Source organism: Pipra filicauda, unplaced genomic scaffold (assembly GCF_003945595.2).
Source record: "Pipra filicauda isolate LSUMZ 115617 unplaced genomic scaffold, ASM394559v2 scaffold403_size635245_pilon, whole genome shotgun sequence".
NCBI lineage: Eukaryota > Metazoa > Chordata > Aves > Passeriformes > Pipridae > Pipra > Pipra filicauda.
Window position 1 is genome coordinate 584,878 of NW_024104536.1, and position 23,317 is coordinate 608,194.

Below are 23,317 nucleotides of genomic sequence, written 5' to 3' on the forward strand. Positions count from 1 at the left end.
TTGGGTTTTTTTCATGCATAATATTTTGTGTAATTGACTAATTCATAAGCCTATAGCCAGACAAGTAAAGGTTTAAATGCCTCAAACTTTGGTTGTAACAGCATTCTTTCTGTTTAAAAAATTAGTTAAAAAATCACTGAAATCTAAATTGATAAAAAGCTTAAAAATCATCTTAACCAAGTCATCTTGGCTATAAAACAGCATCAGCTTTGTCATGCAACTAAAACTGCACTTACCTTGATGATGCTTTCTGGCCAGGATTTAAGCATTGTAGCAATGTGACCCCGGTCATGGATAGAAATAAAAAGACCTCTGCAAATAGAAAAATACTTTTCATATAAGCAGGCAATTAAATAATTATAAATCCATTTAATATAAATAAAGTATAAATCAATAATCAAACTCTATGTAAATGTGTTTCCAACAAAGATTCCATTCAATAAAAAGAGCTCAGTTTTGTATCAATGAGTAAATTAAACATCTGCATTTAGTAGAAGTCAGAGAACACGTAACTCAGTGAAGTTTCATCGAGCATTGAGAATGTGTAAGAGTCTTTTCTGAAAACCATTAAGTTTGATTTTAAAGCTCACTAAGCACTTCATCTGTTCAAATGTGTTCATTAGTTGTCCCTGACTACAAAACGAGTTCCTCATATAACCGTGATCACTAGTGCCTCGGCAGTCCTAACATTTACAAACAAGAATAGGCCAAAGTTTTAAGCTATGAACAAAACTTGAAATAAGCCATATATTATCATCACATAAAATAATTCAAGAACATTCAGCTATGTGTTTAGAAAACATTTTGTTTATTTCATTAGATTGCCCCTTTGAAACTCAGAGAAGTGGTAAGTTACCTTCTCTACAGTGAGAGAAGGTCCTTGGTGCTGAGCAGACCAAAACTTTACGCTGAATAATGTTTGTAAATCGGCCTTTAGATCCACCAGTACAGAAGAGTTTAAAACAAAATGACAGAAAAGTTTAATTCTCATTTCTTTTTCTGTTTATTACAAATTTGATATTGTATCTTATCCTACTCTTCAGCATTTTATTCTTCGATTTTTTTACTTGACAGGCAAATAGACATTCAGGTCCACTCAGAGATAATTTAATTTCATTTCTTATCAACTTTTCTCATGTGAGATAGCGGAAAAATACTCTCCCATTGAATTCAGTCTCTAAAAATTCACAAAGAAAACATCAATGGAGAAGTACGTGTCAAAGATGCCTTCTTGTAATTAAACTTTCATTAGTAAGTATAAGAAGTTGTCTTCTAGAATTATTCTAAAGCATTTGATCCACCATTATACAGTAAAAATTGGAGATAAGTACTGAAAAAATAATTGAAATCTAAGTCTACTACAATATCACCATATTCATACAAGTGAGTATTTGTTCATGCAGGTCTAAACAAAACTAAGAACTCAGGAAAACACTTTCCAGATATGATTGCACATACTCCAAGTCAAGCAAAAAATTTCCTGCTGTGTTAAATATATACTAATCAAGACAACAAAATGAGTCCAAACATTACATGCAATTTCTTATGTTCATATATTTCAAACATATTAGATTATATGTTTATATATAAATTATAATGTGAACTATACTTTCATATTGAATTTTAATATAATTTTGTATTTAAGTGTATTCTTCCCCTCTTTGCTGTCACAAACATTCAAATGGAATTATTTATTATTTTGGACAAAATGCAATGTAAGACACATTGCAATTAACCAAAGTGTTCCATTTGATGCTTTTTCCCCTAGAATTAGAAATCTTTTCATCCTGGAGTTTCTAATTAATTCCCCTTCTGCATCCACTCCCTACGCTCAGAACTAACACACCAGGCTGGATATTATCATCTATCAGTTGTTTTTTAATGAGTAAGACCTGTCAGTAAATTAATTACTCCACCTCCGTGGAAGTGACAGGTCCTTAGGGACAGGAGGGTTAATATATACAGCACTTTTGAAAAGTTCTGGTATTTACAGCACACAAGCATACTATTTGTGAGCCAGCTACCTGAAAAAAGATGTTCCTAACAGTGAAATGCTGTAAAGCAGCAAATAAAAGTAAATGCTGATGCTTCTTTTCTGATGTATTGTACAGTGAGTCATTAGATAAAACAACCTGTAAACTGTTAAATCATAAACTACAGCTTATCAAAACTGCTCGCCTCAGAGACAGACAACTGTCAGAGAGAGCGTGTGAAAGGAAGTGAAAAGTGCTGGAAGAAAGCTATCTTGTGGGATCACTCCTCTCCTGGTCTCCATCCTCCAATTTACATCAACCTAACAGATTTGTGTTAAATGAAGCAAGATTTTGTATTGATTTTCTAAAGAGCCAGAGTCCAGCACAGTGTGCTTGAATGACCTCTTCCTTGCAAGCTAGGGAGAGAGGTCTCCATGGAATAAATTTCCCAGCAGAGGAAAATAAAGGCAGGGTGGCTGCTCCAGAAGGAATTTTGTTAGAACATTTGTAAGGACTTTGAATAAGTATTGAGAGTGTATTTCAGAAATCTGTCCTAGCAGGATCACATTCAAGCAACAATGGAAAATAGAGGCTGAAGTGTAAACAGAGTCATGTCAAAAGCACTTCACTCCCCTCCTTCTTTCCTTCCTTCCATTCTTTCTGTAGTTTAGTAAAATGTTTTGGACACAGAAGACATCTCTGACTGAGAAGACACCTCTAGATGAAGGGGCACAGAATAAGAGACAAGAATTTCTTATTCTTTTATCTGGACCTGTTTTTCTTGTCCTTCATTTCTTTAGCTAAAGCACTTTTCTCCTTTAAGCGGTCCTCTGCAAGAAGCTACACAAGGTTGCAAGAGGAACGCTGGCTTGCAAAGGTGTCAGCCACAAGACTATTCATCCCATATTTCTGGGACTGAACTTGCTGACAATTCTACCTGGAGGCAACCATCAGAAAAGTAGCATTATGTTGTTGTTTTGTTTTCCACGAGGTCCAGGAAAAGCACCAATTGCATAAGGTTACTGTAAGAGGGATAGGGCTGACAAGCTGAAAATGTAGTCAATCATTTAGCTACCTAGCAGACATTATAGTTATTTTTTGGCTGTCATGGCACAGCCACAAGAATAAACTAGAATGGGGCAAGCTACGCAATTTAAACTGGATTAAATTATATACGTATTTCAATCTAGAAATAAGACCAAATTATCCATTTGAATATCGTGTTAATAACGACTGTCATGTCAGTGATGCACACCCCACTCTGCCAGACAAAGAGCAAGGGATGGTCTGCAGGTTGTGCACCTGACACAGCACTGGAGGATGGGCTGCTAAAACAGATGGACAAATAACATATTTCAGCACACAGAGAAAGAGGCAAGATACAGGAAAAATTATGCGGAAATATATGGTATTTGTTTTTCAGCATGCACATATTCACATCTCTAACAAGAGATGCAACTCATGAGGAAACAGGCTTAAGTTTTCCTGTACGCACTTTCAGAGCAGCCCAGACTGGAAAGCTCACTGGGAAAGTAACTGTTGGCTTTGCAACATTGTATGATCCTTTCTATTTGAACTCTACCTCGGTTATACACATTATCTTTTCTTGCAAGGCAACAAATTGAGACCTGATGAGGCTTAAAAGGCCAATCAGCAAAACTGTGAGTTAAAAATTACTTGAATCTTGCAGCAGCAGATCAGTCTTCTAACTAATTCATTTTGAACCGGGCACAATGCAGTTCCACATAGAATTTGCCTGAGTGCATATGCAGAAGTGCTCGTCTTCAGCCACTTTGTTGCCCTCAATTCAGCACTGGTTTACACTTGCCTAGCCAAGGTGAACACTTCTACTTACGCCCACTTCAGCTACCCAGACAACATATATAACTACAGCAGAGGAGTAATTAGGCAAAGAAGTAACTATGCCTCCTTTCTTTCTGTCACACCATCAGTAAGAACAAAGCCCTGAAGAGTGAGGGGGAAACACACACAAGGACATCAAGATCCACTCGACAAAGGGTGGATCTATTTTGGGTCACTGAGCTCACCACACTGTAGCAAATTTTACCAGTTATGTGGAGGTCATTCTACATCATATAATTTGGGTCTGTTTTATTAGAATTCTGATCTATGAGAACAAAGTCAACAGTATTAAATGGAGCATTTGTTTATTATGTTTCAAGGAAGCAATGTTCCAGCAGCAATGTGTATGTCTATTTGCTATTAAAGAACAGTTTAGAAAAATACGTCATGGTAACAGAATAATCCTTTCTTTCCTCCTCTTGTAACAACAGGAGGCAATCTAACATGCCTCAGAAAATGCCAAACATGTTTTAATGAAAAAAGTTCAAACTTTTCTCACAACCCTACATATTCAAAACTGTTATTTGAATGATGAACTATCATAGTAGAGGAGACTTCACTTCTCCAGGCAGCCTAAATCAACAAGCTTAATAATAATAATAACAACAACAACAACAATAAAAAAATCTCAGGGTCCAACAAGTTAATTTCTCAGCCTAGACTCTCCTGAACTCCTGTACTTTGCAAGAAAGAGGTAAACTAACTTCCCTGATCCCTGTTGAAATTCCCTCCTATTTTTAAGATTATAAAAACCAGTACAATACAAACATTGCACTAGAAACTAAGAGCACCTATATCCTCCCCAAAGAACATTCCGCTCTTTTTCACATTTCCCATTGTAACTTTTCAACATGGTCTCCTGTCTTCATATAAAATATAGTCAAACTTTTCATTACATCCTACCTTACCAGGTTCCTTTGCACTGCAAGACCACTGAGGCCTAATAAATACAGGTGGTGGGCTGATTTAAGAAATGTAGCTGTTTTACCTTTCCCTCTATACAGGGGTGAATTTCATTACTTTGCAATGCACAGGTACAGTTTTCAACAAATAAAACACTTGATGCTGAAATTGCGGCTGCTACCGACCATCAGACTGAATTCATCAGTATTAAAGAAATCTGGGATTTACATTTTCTAGATGTTGCATACTCAAACCATATTTAATCAAAAAAGTTTATAAGAAGCAAAAGAAAGACTGAATCAAAAACAAAGATCAAAGATACAATAGGAGCATCAAGAAAACAGTAGGCATTGCTAACACCTCTGAAAGCCTGGGGCTGTACATGAGCAAGATGTAGTTCATAAAAAAGTACCAGCAACATATGAAAGACAATGGAGAGTAAGATACCAATCCTGAAAAGATATAAAAGTTTATAAATATTATGTGTTATTTCACACTTGGCATATGGTTTCCTAAATGGTTACTGATTATAAATATTTATTTTGTAGAAGACTTCAAGTACTCTGGAAGACAGATGCTAACATCTGCCAACTCTAGTTTGCTATGCATAAAAGAATAATGGAAGCCTCATTATAAATTTTTATAGTGATTCAAAAGCCCAGTTTGGCACAAGAGTGTAGGGAAATAATTAAAATACAGGAAAACACAGTGTTCATAATGATCCTAAGTGGGAAATGCTAGTGTCAAGGGGTCTGAACAGTCAATCTTCAGCTTGAAAGAGCAAACCAGCATTTAGGTTTATCTCAAGAATCCCTTCTGAAAACAGTTTCATGGTACTCTTTAACCAATGTTGGCAGCCTGTGTAGTACTCTTTTACATGCCCACGTTCATCAAAGATGCTCATCAATCCTTGCCAGTAAGTGTAGTGCTCTAATAGTTACTACAGTTAAAAGTAACATCTATGTAGAAGAGAGAATTAGGTTCAGAGCACTTACAGAACTGTGCAGTCTACAATGTGAATTAGTCTTTAGAGCAGAAAAGTGATGAACCTAACCTGAAAGAGAGCAGCCATAAGCCTGATGTTTGAAGATATGATCTCAGGGGAGTAAGGTTTCAGAAAAGAAAGGAAAGGGTTTGGAGGAATACAATATACATAACTCTAGTGACACAAAGATTCAGATGCTGGGGGATCTTTTAGTATAGATGCTAAAAGCTTATTTAAAATGAATAATAGTTATGATAGTAATAAAAACAAACAAACAAACAAAACCATTGTAAAAAGAAAATTGGGATAGATAGCTATGTAAGATTATAATTTTTCTGGTGTAAGCCTTAGGGTGTGGAGTGCTCCAAATGCTGCCAAAAGCAAATACAGTATCTACACTCTGCTTGAACCTGACCAAGACCTTTGACTAGATTCCTTGGCTCTGCCTTGTTTCCTTGACAGTGGACACTGTGTGCTTCAAAGAGACTCATTCAGGTGGCACTACAGTCAGAAGAGCTGGTTCAAACAACACCGTGGGCTCCAGGAACTTCCAGAGAGATTCCCTTTTTCCACACGTTAGGTCTCACTCAGAAACCTGACTTCAGACCTCAGACCATTCCTCTTCCACCCCATGAGGGATCAGGGAAGCAGGGAATCAGGGGCTGCTGTTCCATAAGTTGCAACACAGCAAGCTATAACACTCCTGACATATCTCCCGGCAGGGACCAGATCACACAGACATTGCCCCATCTCCCCTTCTGCATCTGAAACAGTCTCCAGAGTTTGCATACAGCATACATTTTCAGAATCATAACATAACAGAGTAGGTGACAAGTTGCCCATAGCAGTGCAGACTGAAGGCAAATGAAAAAGGAAGAGAGAAAAAACCTGCACCAGTTCTGTCCTATTACTTTTCTCCATAAAGTCTGGACTCTTCCAGCTCCCTGAGACACCTATGCTTGCTACCAAAGTGTGTAATCTCTATGTAGTGAATATGAGTGTATAGAGATTTCTTGCAGAAAGAACCTTTTTTCCTTGGAACATTCTGCTTTCACTTCATAAAACGCCCATTAGGTAAACTCAAGCTCCAGAACTGGGCAAAGAAGTTAAGACTTTTGTACAATAAAAAGCAACTTAATGAAGTAATTCTTCAATTGCTCTCGTTCAACACAAAAAAACCCCATTACATTGTAAAAATAATCTGAGTAACAACATTACACGCCTTACACTGCAAAGCTTTAAAGCCAATTTTACATGGTACCAAAAGCAATTATAGTGTGACACTTCACTAATAATCCAAAAATCTTTACTTATTTGGAAACTATAATGTGGACCTCAAACTACTTCAGATAAAAATTAAGAATACATCATACTAAAAGAAACACTTCATGGACTTCGTAATTGCAGACTTTTTGCATCATTCATATAAAATACTCATTATTGTATATTTAGGTATTTAACACTTTTTTAATTAGTGTCGCACTTCCTTGACTTGCAAAAGCAAATAGCACAGAATTTTTTGGTCTGGAATTTCAAACTGTAATGATTGATCCTTTTCATACAGCAACAAAGTAGATCAAATCATATCTTCATTATAGTCACTTCTTAAAACATGGATTTGTTGATTTAACTATATTCCTAAAGTATCATTCATCTAGACAATCAGCAATTCAATGGGATGGGTTTGCGAAGGAAAAGGCAGACTTTGCAAAATACTAGCTGTTTTCCTCCAGAAGCTACTTATATTCCTCTGACAGTTGCTCAATAAATAACTTAATTACTTACACTCTAATAGACACAAATAGAACTATTTGAAGACTGTGAATGAGAGAATGGTTTACCAGAGACAGACCCATTCATTTTTAAGACAAAAAACAACCTACTGCTCTGCTTCAATAGCTATCATGTTGGTATTATTTTATGCTAATATTAACTGCATAAAAAGCCACCTACAAACAACATCAATCATGTTATCTACTAGGAATCTTGTAATGCTACTGATGTTTTTCTAAAAAAAAACCTTTTAAATGCTGTTTAAACTGTGAAGTACTCAACAAGTGAGATAACTGTCCTTCTATTTACTTCAGCAACTTGTGCTGCCTTGGCTCATTGGAACATGGAAAATTTCCAGTATTTAGACAATAGCATCTTTTAAGGCAGTTTTCACTGACCTTTAAATCACCATCATTTGCTCTCAATAAGACTTATTCAAAAAAATGCCTCTTCTTATGGCATATCCTACTCAACTTCCACTTTAATGAAAAAGTCACTTCTGAAAAGAGACACTATCTTCCATTTGTAGTGCTGACCCTATCTGCTGAAAATGAACCAAGGACACTGCTCAATGTCTGTCACAGTGACAGAACAGTTCCCAATGCAAGGAGCTGCAGGGCTACGAGGTAACAAGGCAGGCAGGCTTATGGGAAAGCACCAGGATTAAATTTATCATACAAAATTTGCAGTGAGCATCCAGGCACAGAGTAGGGCTGTTTCACCCAGGCTTAAGCTGTCTGTGTGCAGCATTTGGTGACATCTCCAGGACCTGCATCCCAGGGCACACAAATCAAAGCTATCTGGGGCCACTGGAGATCACCCACTCCAAGCCCCCCTCACAAGCAGAGTTAGCTAGAGCAGTTATTTTGCCTTGGCATCTCCTGAGGTAAAATTTTCTTATGGATCATAAATTTTCCCTAGTTTTCAGTATGAAGTGTTAGCAGTAAACAAAAATACCTGATCTAGCAGTTTTTGCTGTTCCTAAGATCAGATTCTTTCTGCATGATGCTCAACTCCAAACATACGCAGAAATCTATTCCTGCTTTCAGTGGAAATTGTATCAGCAGATACCAATTGAAAATGTCTTCTATATTTTAGCACAAAAAGGTGGCATAACACTCTGAAAAAGTACAGATCTCAATTTACCACGTGCACATTTTAAAAATGTAAACAACCTGATCAGCAGCACTATTTCTGTACTTATTTCCTGTTATTTACAGCATAAATAAATGCATGAGACAGACAAAATTTTTAGTACTGTGTTCAATAATAACAACTTTTAACATGGGAAAAAAGCTTCATGTCCAGCTCTATCTCAGATAGAGAAATTGAGAGGCATACATGACTGTTTTTAAGACTTAGTTATCTGACGTTAAGAAACTTCCAACATACCAGTTGTTTTCTGAAATTCACTCACAGAGGAAGTGAATATTAAAATTTTATCATCAAAACCCAGGAAATTTATATGACATGTATATTATAATTATAGGGAATTGAATATATTTAAGAAAAAAAATAGTGATATTCTGACTTGATTGAAAATTACTAGAAGCCTTTATTATAAAATTTGAGAAAAAAATTATACCAGATGGAACCCCAAAGAAACATTTTGAGCTTTAAACATTTGGAATGTATCTGGCCCACTGTCATAAAAAGTAACCTCATCCATTAGAGGTAAGTGATCTTACACTTTCCCTCCCTTTTTTGCAAATTCAGTCATGACCCCATGCAAAATTTTTCATTTCATAAAGTCAGTATCAACATTTTGGGAAAAAATGTAGCATGCAACAATATTGGCTAACACAAACTAACACTGCTAACCTTCACTCTGCACCAATGTGAAACAAAGCAACACAGGATACAGAATGGAGTCTTGGAGGCAGTCTTATGGGGTGATGGAGTATTCAAAAAGCATCCACCAGCAGTTACAAGAGGAGTTTCTGAAATGTTATTTAGGAGCTTCCAACCTGTTCAAGGTAATCAAAGGCTCGAGTCCAACGTCAGAAAGAGGCACAAGCTTTTCTGAGGACATTGCCATTGAAAGTCTATATGCCATATTCTTTCAAAGAAGACATTTGTTTCACTGTGAAGTTTGAATGTGGTATGCCAACCACTCATCAAATGACTGCCATTACAACCATCCTCCAGAAGAATCTCACTTCAGTGCCTGCACTGGAGTATTGCTACATTCTATGTGAAGTGGCAAACTGAAAGTAGAAATAGGCACATTGCTTGCAGAGAACAGAAACAGGGTTCATATACTAGTTATTTGTGGAGAAAAAAAATTAATTAATTGAACAGAAAGCAAACCGTGTTCTGTATTTTCATTTTCAGAAGCAAACATCTACATATTATATTGAGGAAGCTCCTTCTGGATGACTAAGGAAAATGCTCAAAGACATACTGTTGCCTAAAACAGGTAGCATGAACAACCTGCCCCTCAACATACAGTGAAGCAAACCTGTACATTTGTATGTGCTTACAATAAATCTAAAGAACTCCTAGAGAAAAGTTAAAAGAAACCAAAAATACCCTCTGATATAACAGTTTTTATAATATAGTAAACTTCTGTAAGTGGAAATGTGCTGCTGTGTCTCTGTAATCTACATTAGAGCTTCATCTCAGCAACAGGAAGCTCTTCCCTTAGATGGAAAACTCCACCAGAATGTCCAAAACAGCAGTTAATTTCCATACGCTAGACTACACTAAAATAACATTGTGAGGTCTCCTAGACTCCCTTTTTTTCCTTAAGACTAACAGAAATTCAAGTTAAATGTAGCCACTTTGTGAACAAAGAGGCAAAAATGAAAACTGGCTTTTGAACATCTTTTTGCCAAAGGTAGAGGTTCTCATTCGCTACAATCTGAAACTTGTTTTCCTTTTTTATATTTCTCAGTAAATGGTTCCCTTATTTCTGCCAATTGACTTAAGCCTTCCCTATCACTTTCTGCCTTCGGCCAGAAGTCCTTCCTTTTCTTACAAAAATGACTTGTTTTGTTTGGCTTATGCACATTCTTACCATTTCATCTACTTGATCTATGTTTCCAGCAGCCTCTTGCATATTGTTTTCTAAAAAATACTGTTTTTCCTGCATGTGGTTTAATCAGCTAATGCTCATTAGCTGAAGAAGGTCCTTGTACAAAGCAGAACTGATTTTCAATGTCACCACTTAACTCAAAGAGTGGTGGTCAGGATGCCAGATGCCTCACAAACCTTTCCCCACCCAACTGCAAATTACACTATGTTAATGTTACTCTACAAGAGATTTGGTAAAGTTATTATGACCTAGTCTTTTTATGTTTAAGTTTTTTATAACTAACACTGCTGACACTTTTTATTGAACCGTGCCTGTAAGAAAACAGTTTCATACAGCTATAAAACTTTGCTTAAAAAGGATGAAAATGCCTTGCAAGAAATAAAAGCATTGACTTCTACCCCCAAAATTTTTTTCTGTCTTTTTCAGGAGCCTCATATCATCAGCAGCATATGGCTTTCTCAAATGTAGCATGTAAAAATCTCCTGGACTAAAAGCATCTAACCATAAATATAGAGAAACACAAGATATATTACAACACACAATCATCCCATTTGTTATGCTCCTAAGGCTGAAAATCATATGCCTACTCTTCACTTCTGATTTTCCATTTTAAGATCTGACTATTTACCCTATCTATTTAGAAAGCTTCTAGACAGAGACAGAAAACTATGATTTTAGAATAGCCCAGCTGCTGCAAAGTCACAGGGATTTCACTAGGGTTTTTCCTTCCTCTTTGGCACTTCACCAAATACAGTTACAGGAATGACTGTAGGGTTGTTTTTTTTTTTAAAGCTACTAAGTATCCTGTATTGGAAATGCAACGAGACAATGTTAGACTGCTGAGTAATGAGGGTATTTTGAACAGAGAAGCTGCTGAACGTGTAAGCAGGGGATTCGGGTGGTGCCGAAGGACGTGCGTGCAACAAATTTACAAAAAATGACAGCTGGAGAAACTCCAGTGTAAGCACACCCCTAAAGGAAAATATCCTCTGGGCATGGGCTGGGATATATACAGAATGAGCTAATAAAGCAATGCAATGCTTCTAAATCACTGGCATGTCATCTGAAATACTACTGGCACCTTGTTTTGCAGTATCAGATGATACCACTGGGAATTACCGGGGACATGGAAAAACTCTGCATAGAAGGAGAGCATAGGATTTTCTATCTGTATGATCTTAGTATTTAAAAAAAAAAACAATCAAACCAAACCCACACTAAATGCTTATCAGTCACCTGTAACGCTTCTCTGTTACATGTTCATGTTACCAGTGCATGATGATACTGCTGATGATACCCAGTTGTAAACACAGGCTGTAAGACCATTTATTTTTTATCCCACTGGTATCTGGAAGTAAGCCCTTTCCCTTCCACAGCATATGCAATGAATCACAAGTTTAAACAGCACGCAGAAGAGCAAGGGCATAGCCTATGAGTGCACACACTTCACACCTCAGAGCATTTCGTATCCCAGAGCATCTCACAGCTACAGAAAGGTAGCAGATTTTCTTCTTTTCAGTGCACCTTGCTAAGCAATTCCTGTAGTGCCTGCCCTGGGGAGCATTACCTCCTCTTCGGAGGGTTTCAGAATAAATACTTTTATAAAACTGAAGGAATTCCATCCAAAATGGAAACTCTTAACTTCTCAGCAACAGTCAGTTCAACACAAATGTTAAATAGACATTAGCACCAGTGGTTAACCATCTCTCTTTGAAAGTGCCTGGGATGCCTCAGCACACCACAGATAATATATAAGTCTTCTAAAAGGATCTTTTATTGTAAATCTAAAAGTGTGCCTGATGCTGAAGGTGTGCACAACACGCTCAAAAAATAGGCTGCAGCTCCTCTTCCATTCCTAACCAGTTTTTACAAAAAAACCCACATGTATTCTCCACAGATAATGTAATTTCTTACTTTACAGTTTCTGGCTGTATTTGGCTGCACTGAAAGATTTACCTCACCTACTGCAGAAAATCAGTTGCAGTGCTCTAGAGAGAAGCCTAGGAAAAAACTAGCATAGATGTCATGGGCAGTGATGTGGAGGCCAGAGCCCTGGAGCAAAATATGGGGCAACTAAGACTGGCGGCAGAAACATATTTATTATTACTAAGTATGTTCCTGAAGATTAAAATGAATTTGTTCATTCCCTGAAAGCCACTCCAAACGATAAGTTTGAGACACTTTGGTGCAAAGCTGATACCAACAGACTGAAAATCACTAACTGCAAAAAAGTTCGAGTCTCCAAGACAAGGGATTCAGATCATAAAACCAGAATTATCACCTGCTTTATGCTGGAGTGATCAGTATCAGTGCTGTGTCTTGCTTTACTTTAAGCATTGTCTTAGAAGATCAGACACTATCAGGATCATCCACAAAGGGATTCACGTTTGCTGGATAAGAGAATCTGAAAATTCAAGTTCTTGTTCCAAAGGCTGATCAGACACGTGAAAAAATCTTGCACCATCCTGTTTGTTCATGGGGCACAAGCTGTCACTTGCCTATGTTGTCCTAAATGAGTGCCAGGATGGTGCAGAATTCCAGTCCATGGGAATAGATGCAATATGCAAACTACTGTCTAAAGCAAGCCACAACTTCAGGGCTGTCCAAAGTCTCCTGGACCAGAAGGGAGGCAACTACACCTATAATTTTGTACAAAAGGCAAAAATGGAGTGGCATTCATTCGCAGATCTTGTGTGGGATTTGACAGGTTGCCCTTGAAAAGGTGTTGAACTAAGGAAAGTTATGGTTCTCTTATTGAAGGAAGTGACTCTTAAAAGGTTTGTTTTGGGGGCCAAATGATGTTCATAATTAAGAAGCTCTATAAAACTGGCAGAGGCTGTTTCATGAGGGGGAAATTTTAGTATATAAATACAGCTTGAATAGAGCAGGACAGAGCCAATGAGTAGACCCCTCTTGTACTGTATGACCTGATACTTCAGTGTTGCCAGTAAAGTCTTTGGCCAAGTAGAAGTGTGAAAACTTAATAAAATCTCTGCCCTTTAAATACATTTCTTTAAGGAATGTACTGCTTCGGGAAATCTGGGAGCTTGTAACAAGGAAAGTCTGGCACTGAGTCAAAATCTCCTCAAAAATTCAGGAAAAAGGAAAACATTGAAGAGTAACATGGTTATATCGCTTGCCAAAACAATACTGCTATTTTAAAATGCAGTTACGTAGTTTATTTGTTGAAAAGCCTATAGCCTACCTTTTATGTGGTATTGGCACTAGAAAGCAAAGATTAGTCAGAGTGAAGACATTTAATTTGGGATCATGTACTTTATGTCCAGTCTTCTGCACGTAGATCCACCAGATGACTGCTTTAGTAAAGCAAACAAGAAGGCTCTAATAAATACTCCATTAATAACTGTCACACAAACTGTGTTTCCCATGTAGTGAAAAGCATCTGCTCGAAACATCTTTGTTTCAGAGGACTGTCTCAGTAGGATGTAAGGAAACGAGGAAGATAATCCTATGCCAAACCCCATAGATTTTGGCATATGTTCTCATTGTTTCAGAGTGCAGATGCCCTTTAAAAGAGAAATTTGAGTCCTCTAAATTTATGGAGGAGGGAGAATGCTCAGTTTTAACCTCACACAACAGATAGTGGAAATCTGTAGAAAATAACAGTACAAGTCAAATAAGGACAGGGATCCCCTGGAAACATCCAAGACTCTGTGAAGGAAGTAAACAAGGAAACAGAGAGAAAGTCATGGCCAGTACTTCAATTTTGGCCCTCTTGCACAGAAACTGCCAAGGATGTCTAAAGAAGAGCACTGAGCCTTGTTATCTGTCTTCCTCAGAAGACTGTTAAGAGGGGAAAGAAAATGACTGAACATTGACTGCTGCCAAACATTTTGAGATTCATGTTTTGAGAAGGGATGGCCTCATTTCCTCCTGCTCACAGCCAAGATGTACTTTCTCCAGGTAGAAATTTAAGTCTGAAAGCCAGTAATTCCACGCTTGGGATGTGTTTTAGGATAAAGCTTTTATGAACATAATTACAAATTTCTTAAAGATTACCTGCATAAGAAATCATGTACGCAGTTCATGAGAGCAGGAAGAGGCTTATCATAGGTAAAGCTCCAACTCAGACAAGACTAAATGCAAGAATAACTCAAAGCACAACTTCTATAAATACCATCCCCTTCCACTACTGCTGTAAGTTATACCTACATAGAAGCACCAAGTACATAAAGAAAAACCCCACCACATGGAGGACATTATATTTCATAATGCTAGGTTAGGACTACCTATTCTCAGTTTAGCACAAGCCAGTTATTCGTGATTTTATTCTAACGTGAAAGTTTAATAAAAAGATAAAAATTCACACCGTAAGTAAATGGTGAAACATGTTGCAAAAATATTAGCAAAGGCTATGAATATAATGATTCAAGAGAGACCAGATGACTACATGCATATAAACTAAAGAATATCCCAACGTTTTCAAAAATCAAGACATAACTTTTTTTCATTCAAATATTTCTTGAATGAGAAAACTGGCTTAATATTTACAAAGCACTCCAAGACCAAAATGAGGCCAACTGACATCTCCTGCACAAGATTCTCACACCTTTCCCCGCAGCAGCATTACTGGCAGCTGACAGACCAAGTTCAATACACTTTAGGCACAATCCAGTGTAGAAGACAGCCTAGAAGAAGAGAGGAATTCAACACTCTTACATCGTGTCAATTCTCCTTTTCCAACTTTTCAGAGCAGGACAAACATTTTGCTGGGAGATTCTAATAGTCTTACTTTCAAGGCAAGGAAGCAATGGCACGTTAAGCTAAATTTTAGCTTGATGAATCATGCCTAAAAGTAAAATTACTGGGTGTCATGAGATGTCATGGTGCTTGAATTCAATGGCAAAGCTACTGAAAAAAAAAAAAAAAGAAGAAAAAGAAGAAGACAAAAAGTTGCCTGGAAGATGTCAGCAGCTATCATCTTCACAAAAGTGAAAATGACCAATATGTGTTTCAAAAGTGCTTGGGTAGGGGTTGCAACTGCCATCATTGTCAGGCTTTTGAAGTCAGTAAAAGAAAGATTGTCTAAAATCAGATGAAATGCTACAGTTATGCTAATTCTCTGTCGAAATGTTAGAGAATAACCTGCCACCTGAACCATGTGCTTAATACACACAACACACATCAGTGCCTCCTGGAGAACAGAATTCCAACCTGCTATTTTCAAAAAAGTATTTTCCTGTATTTTATGTCTTTATTGCAAAACATTTTGATTTCAGAGACTGTCCTAACAATCAAGCCCTTACAAGCGATTGGTTAAAAAACCTCCAGGTTTCCTTTTTTTCACTTCCAGGTGAAAATTGTGCACAGTCTTCAGAGAAGAAAATACCTGGAAAAAACAGCTGTGAAACTAGTGCTTTGTTATACCTCTTAATATGTTAAGAGGTCTATGTTACACAACTATCACTTTTGACTAAATGAATATAATAATTATCTATAGCAACAATCAGATTCATAAAGTCCCTAAACATATATATATATATATACACACACACACATATATATATATATACATACATACATACATATATATATGCTTTTCCAGGAAAAAAACCCAAAACATCTAGATGTGTTGAAAAAAATCTAAGGGAGGGGGCAAGGGGGCTGTTATACTGCTGAAAAAGTTAGGCCAAATAAATCCAGACATTCTAGTCTCAATCAAGAAAACATCACGTATCTGAGGGAGAGAGAGTCACACAAAAGCTCCAGGAACTGAACTTTTTCAGCTCATGTGATTCAGGAGTATTTGACAAGTTTTTGGCCTCCAGTAAGCTGAATCTAGTTTCTTAAGAGACTTGCATGCCACAGACAACCAATGGAATTAAGGAAAATAGCTTCAATAAAAGCCTCATTAAAAATCACAAAAAATCAGCCTTGCACTGGCCAACAGACTGCAACTTTTGATGCCAAGGTCTAACATTTTGCATGTTCTGTGACAGGAAATAAATACTTCCCTGTTCTCTAAGTTATTTTCTTTATTAAAAAGTGATGCTATCCTGCAGCTGGCAATCTCAGTATATAAACATTACTATGTCAACAAAAAAAGAACTCACATTTGCAACATTTGTATTCAATACACTGAATCTGAATAATTGTAAATGTAAACACATACAATAAATGTAAATAAATACATCCTCTCTGATAAATACAAGGTAAGGAATAAGTCTCAAATTGGTATGTGCCAAGTCAGTCACATAGTTCAATGAGGAGGCAATCTGCTAAATAACTTCAAAGCTAAGCCCAACATACTCTGCCTTTTAAGAGAGTGCATCTGTATCTTCAATATGCTGCATCAGATACAATATAGCTGCTTTAAAAATGGTTCCTAGTCAGTTTGACAGTGTGTGACTGCATCAGGAAATTATTTCAAAGGAACTGTGCCATGCCTGTGTGGCTGCAATAGTTACCAGGGCTCACTTTGTTCATATTCTGTTTGAAATGGCTTTTCCTTCTAGGAATGGCAATGCATAAACGGTCACCAAACATTTTAACAGCATCCAAAGTCTTCAGCATAGCAGTACTTGGCAATTCTTCCTCCCTTCTCTGAACGCTGAGTTTATATAAGAACCTTAAACTCCCGGGTGTTCTCTATACAATGTAAAAAGTTGATTTTGGATTCTTAGAGGAAATTTCCATTAAGCTTTCCCATATTTATTCTTGTTGGATGAAAGAACTGTTATATTTCAGAAATCCATTTACAGAACTATATTGTTTCTTGGTAAGTCAGCAAAAGCTGTCATATATATGTACATGCTTTGTGCAACTGAAGAATTTTTTACTTTAGGAATTTAAATAATAGAAACTCTGCACCAAAAAGTGACCTAGTAGGGATTCTGAGATAATGCTCTTAAAATGATAATGTGAGCACTGCAAAAAACACACAGCCCCATTATATTCCCAGCATAAGCAAAGCTTTTATCTGTACAGGTCCAAATTCCTTCTCTGAACAACTCCCTGGAGAACCCTTTTTCTTCCCTCATCCTCCTCAACAGTTAGGATGAAGACCAGAAAGACTGGACTTCTAAATTATTTTTATGTAACTGTGGTAGGTAGATGCATGTTAGAGATCTGCTATCAGATCTGTACTGTTTATTTCTATAATAACACTCTTACTCATTAAACGGGTGGATTTAAAGCTGAATACTCAGAGCGAGTAATGCAATCTTGAGTTGAGCCTGAATTTTACAAATAAAATCCATACGAGCTTCAAAGCAGTGAGTCAAGTTACTTTGCAGATGGTTCTCTTGAGAAATAATGCTTAATCAGATGGTCAGCTGCTCAGCCCTGAATGATTTTTCTAGAACTGCAAAACATTGCTTCAGGATGAAAACCTCTCGCCTGAGCCACAGAGTCTTTCTATAACTGTAAGCACATCATGTAAGCCCATATAGTCTTCTAAAAACAGTCACAGAAGATGATCTCATTTAATGATTCCATGAGTTACCTATTTTTTAACTCTAAATTAATTGTCATTGTTCCTTGTCTCAAGATATAACTTTTGAGCCAGAGGCTTCAAACTTCACAACATAAAGAAATGTAACTGAATATTAAAAAAAACCCTTACAGATGTAAACTGAATAATAAGACACTGCCTTGCAAATTCCAGTGTGATAAATATGATCTGCAGCAACTGGGTAATTTTTAACTTATTTAACTATATAAACAAGTCTGTTTCTAATGAGATCTTCATTAAATTATGATATATCAAACATTTTCTGAGCTATGGGAAGAGACAGTAATAAAAATACTCTGAAATAAAAAAACATTCTGAAAGAAAAACAGTCACTTATCAGTAAAGACAGTATTTACATACAAGTCAGCATAAAACAAATACACACAGTTCTTATAGATAATACCTTTTTTTTTATGTATGATCAGATTATACCTTTTTCCTTAATTGCAAAATCTGGAAAAAAAAAATCAATCAAAATTGTAAGATTGTACAGACTGGACTAAATTTTACATATTTTACTGCTTCTTTCCTTCTGAATGTTAAATTTAATGTTTATTTTTTCTTCTCTGTCCATCTCATGGAGGATGCTTTTTATGAGGGATTCTGGTCTATAAGGCTTAATGCTAAATGAGTCACAGTCTTGAATGTAATTCCAAAATCAGTTATATTGGTTGCTTTGCATAGTTGGTTTTGGAATAATTTCGAAAAGGTTTTTCAAGCAGATCTCTGTAATAGAGCACAGTGAAAGATTGCAAAGTATAGGTGTTTTCCTTAATCAGGACAGTCTGTCAAAGATGACAGAATCATAGAATTGTTTGGATTGGAAGGTACCTTAAAAATCAGCTAGTTCCAACCCCACTGCAAAAGAGATATTGGGGTGCTGGAGCATATCCAGAGAAGGGCAAGAAAGCTGGCAAAGGGTCTGGAAAGTTGGTCATTTTAGGAGCAGCTGAAGGAGCTAGGGTTGTTTAACCTAGACAAGAGGAGGTTCAGGGGAGATCTTACTGCTCTCTAGAATTACCTGAAAGGAGATTATAGCAAGGTGCGGGTTAGTCTCTTCTCCCAGGCAACCAGTGACAGGACTTGAGGAAATGGCATCGAGCTGTGCCAAGGGAGGTTCAGGTTGGACATCAAGAATTTCTTCACTGAAAGGGTTATCAAGCATCGGAACAAGCTGCCCAGGGAGGTGGTGGAGTTACCATCCCTGAAAGTGTTTAAGAAATGGCTGGACGTGGCACTTAATGCCATGGTCTAGCTGGCATGGTGGTGTTCACTCAGAAGTTGGACTTATGACCTTGGAGGTCTTTTGCAACCTTAATGACTTCAATGACTTTAACAGATCTGGGGAGAAAGTGAAAAGTACATGCATGGGCAGAGGTGCTCCTTGTGAAATATTTTATATGTCAGTGGATATCAAAACAAGGGGCAATGAGGCCAGTGTAAGCAAAGACTTAATTTCCAGACACATTTAGCACTTCCTGGAAGGCCAATTAAATCACCATGGTGGTATATACTGAGGGAAAAACTGGAGATGACTTCTTTTGCTAAGGGAGGCACCTAAAACCACAGATCATTAAACAGGTTTAAGTTAGCATTCTTGAGGTATTTTTGAAATTTTTAATGCACAGAGGAGTGGGAATTCTTGTTTTCTATAGTTGGCCAGATAGTCCTGACTCATTCTGTTAGTCATAAGGCCAAAATGATTTTCCCATTAACAACAACAAAACCTCGAAGCCATAAGTCTCCCTCAAATACTGCCTGCTGAAGAATTTGTGCAGTCATTTGTTCCCTTAAATCTTGCAAGCTTCTTATTTTTGATCAATGCCTTGACTGTAAAAAAACCTATTTCTGTTAACAGAGCTATGCACATGCAGCTCATTTATCTCTTCCTTCGCCAGAAAATTCTACAGAAGGCTCCAAAGTGTTGTTCTGGTTTGCACTTGAAGGCAGCAATATACACAGGAGGCAGATGTTCAAGAGGCAGAGTGAAACAGAAGGATCTATCCTTCTTTCATACCACTTCCCCATCACTCTATAAATACAGATACTGTTTACAGAATAAAAGCACTTCAGCAACCAATCTATGAAGCAACAAATTATTAAGCAGTGAGACAGGCACTTTGATGATTATTGATTATTTTTAAGATGTCAGTAGGCATACACATAAGGCATCCTTAGTGTTTATATATATATATATATAAAAATACCTATAATGTAAATATTTATATAGGCAAAAGTCTATGCTCTTGAAGTTGCTAAGACAAATCTAAGACTAAGGTTCCACTCCTCTCCAGTCTTGTAACGTGCAGCTAGGATTCTAAGACAGTCAGTTAATAAGATTAAAAATATACTCATGTTTTAATGCAATTAAACCAACCATTTGCCTTCTTAATGCAATACAAATTATTGTTTATTGCAGACAAAAAGTGTAGCTTGAACTATCTTTATTGCAGTTTTGGATTACATTCAGCTATATTAGAAAACCCCTGTAGAAATCTGCCAAGAGGAAAATAAAATACAATTGTTTTTATTTGAAGTATAAATTTACATACCTTGGCCTCCGGAATGCTAACCCATAATGTTGGCAAGCCAGTCCCACAGTGGGAGTATAAACAATAGGCATGAACTTTTCAATGTCAGAAGCCAGCACTTTATAGAAAAGCTTTTCATTTCGATCCTGAAGACTCATTAGTAGAATGTATCTGTGGAGAATTACATATAATTAGACAGACACCAAGGGAACATATAAAGTAGATATAGAAATACAGAGGTGTTTAGATAATTAAAGTTATCTTTGTTCTATAATAGCCTCTTTCTTGTTAAAAGTATTTTAATTCCTCCTTGTCTTAATAGAACAAATGGTTCAGAAACAAATAACAAATTGGTTGAGATAGAGACACTGAAACCATCAAGAAGTTGATGAATTACATACTCAAGAAGCTAATCCCTCTCAGGTATAAAACACTGACGTGCACTGAGGGTTTGGTCTATCAGAACCTTATCTGTACCTATCAGTTGTTCCACTTGAAATGAGACCATCATTAAATATAACTTAAACAAGCTTACTCATCTGCCCAAAGAAAACAAAACTATAAATGTTAAGCTTTGCAAGTTGTTGTCTCAATAGAAATTTATCTTAAATCCAGACTAATACTTCGCATAAATAAAACAAACTTCAAAAACAAAGCATACATGTATGGCCTTTCATCCCTGAACTCTATTTGTCATGAAATCTGCAATGTTTTATCTCCCAGTGAAAATTAATTTTGAAGAAGTTCTGTTTGTTTAAAAAGAAAACCAATGGAAAAAAAAATCAGAGAAATGAGAGTGAAAAAAAAGTTCATGTTTAGCTTGATCTACTTTTAACTACCATCAAACTAATATTGAATAATTACATTACTGCTTCAAGATCCCAACCAGGAAGCCAAATTTCAATGCTGAGTATGATAGATGATATGAGTCGGAGAGTGACTTCAAGTTATACCAGTTCACACAGGTGTATGACTCTGTCCACTTTGTGAATACTTAATACTTAGGAATTTGGTGATCCTAAACATCACCTCTCTATTTACTAGTTTTAGTAATGTTAAGTATTACTTTAAAAATTAAGTAGTCTTCTGTACCAATAGGCTTATATAAAATCTTTAACTTATCTACACAATTTATGCAAGGGTTTGTGTTTTTTTTTAATTTGCAACGGACTACTAATTACTTACACTCAATAAGCTTAATATGCCCATCATTTTATCACACAAGTGTTGAGGAGACATATACAACACATTAATTCCAAAACCCTGGAGTTTTGTGTGCTTAAGTATTATTCACATGACCTTTTCTTCTGCATTCTCATGCATCACATGCCCCAATAAAATCAAATTCATTCTTTAGGAAGACATAGTCAGGTAACTATCTAAAAAAGAACAGCTTAGTAAATCTGAATTTGTTTCATTCAAGCTTAGCTTGTATATCACTGTATATCAGGGAAGCACTTCTGCAATCTACAATATAAACTTTTAATGTGCACTATAAGCAAGGCTAATGCAGCCAGTTTGGCAGGTGATGACTGTAATGTGGTGACACAAGTGAAGCAAAACAGTGTCCCTCCGCTTCTGTCACCAAGGGTATTTTATACCCTAAAAAGATAAAGAGCTGGAAACTAAAAAGTTGCAGAACTACTCTAATACCATCACCATGAGGCAATCCTAAACACCTTCCATCATACCCATTAGTTTTGAATGTTCTCCAAGGTTAAATTATATCCTGCTCTTACAGTTATCAGCTACAAATATACATACATACTAATTTTCTTTCATATTATTACATTTCCCTACTAGCCTTTCATTTTCCCAGTATTTCATTATGGTATAGCATATCTTCCAATGTCCTTGAATTCTTCTTCATTAAAACTCCTCCTGAGGATGACTATCCCAACACTTAGCTTGAAATACAAGTTTCATGCACACATAGTTGTGAATACACATGAAGACATTAATTTCATTTCCAGAGAATATTTAAAGTGATGTTAGAAAATATTATGCATACTTTGGCCCGCTCTGTACTGGAGACTGCAAGCACCATGCAAGCCACAGCACTGTTTTGAAGCAGTTGCCAGTATTTAATTTTTTTTATCTGTTTCATTTAAAATAAGGTGTGGTTGCTTAAGACTTTAAAATACCTTTTAATCATCCTTTCTTATTACTCAGATCAAGCCTAGATTTTAAATAGGGTTAAGAAATCTTTTACAAAAGAAATTAAAACTTTAGCAAAAGGCTAAAGTTGGGCTTCAAGGGCTTCGAATCAAAAAACTGTTTGTTAAAGCTCTCCATTTTGTTTTTACTGTCCTGTAGCATTAAACAGGGGGTTTATTTTTTTATTTGTATTTATTGTGCCACTTTAATATTCAGGATATGCTAAAGAACTTGCAAAGGTAATAACTGCATACTATTTATAATCACATTTTCAAATATTACATACTTGATCATATCCAAATCAGTATAAGAAATATCATTATAAAGTGAAAAATACTTTTCAATGGCAGGTATACATCTTCTTTCTCAACATAGTAACTGGCTTAGTCAGAGGTATAATCTTTCTCAAAAATTCTTTATAAGAGGAAACACAAAAATGCTTCATCCTCAATGTGGTGATGGTTATAACACATTAGACAACAAGTATGCATCTTTTAGCAACATCCAAGTAATCTACACAACTAGAAGCCTGAAGTGGTTTTAAGCATTGTGTTTTAAAAAATATATTTAAAATTCAGTATTTAAGAGAATCTTTTACTGAAGCCCACATTTAATTGAAAA

General features: G+C 36.4%; 1 protein-coding gene across 1 annotated transcript in view; it reads right to left on the minus strand.

Annotated features, from left to right (window-relative positions):
- Positions 1-23,317, minus strand: part of ME1 (malic enzyme 1) — a 124,718-nt gene that overhangs the window by 96,696 nt on the left and 4,705 nt on the right. Inside the window, exons 2-3 of the mRNA XM_039385320.1 lie at positions 20,561-20,710; positions 237-312 (exon numbers count right to left, since the gene is read on the minus strand). Coding sequence (XP_039241254.1) covers positions 237-312; positions 20,561-20,710 — 226 coding nt within the window. The remainder of the gene's footprint in view (positions 1-236; positions 313-20,560; positions 20,711-23,317) is intronic.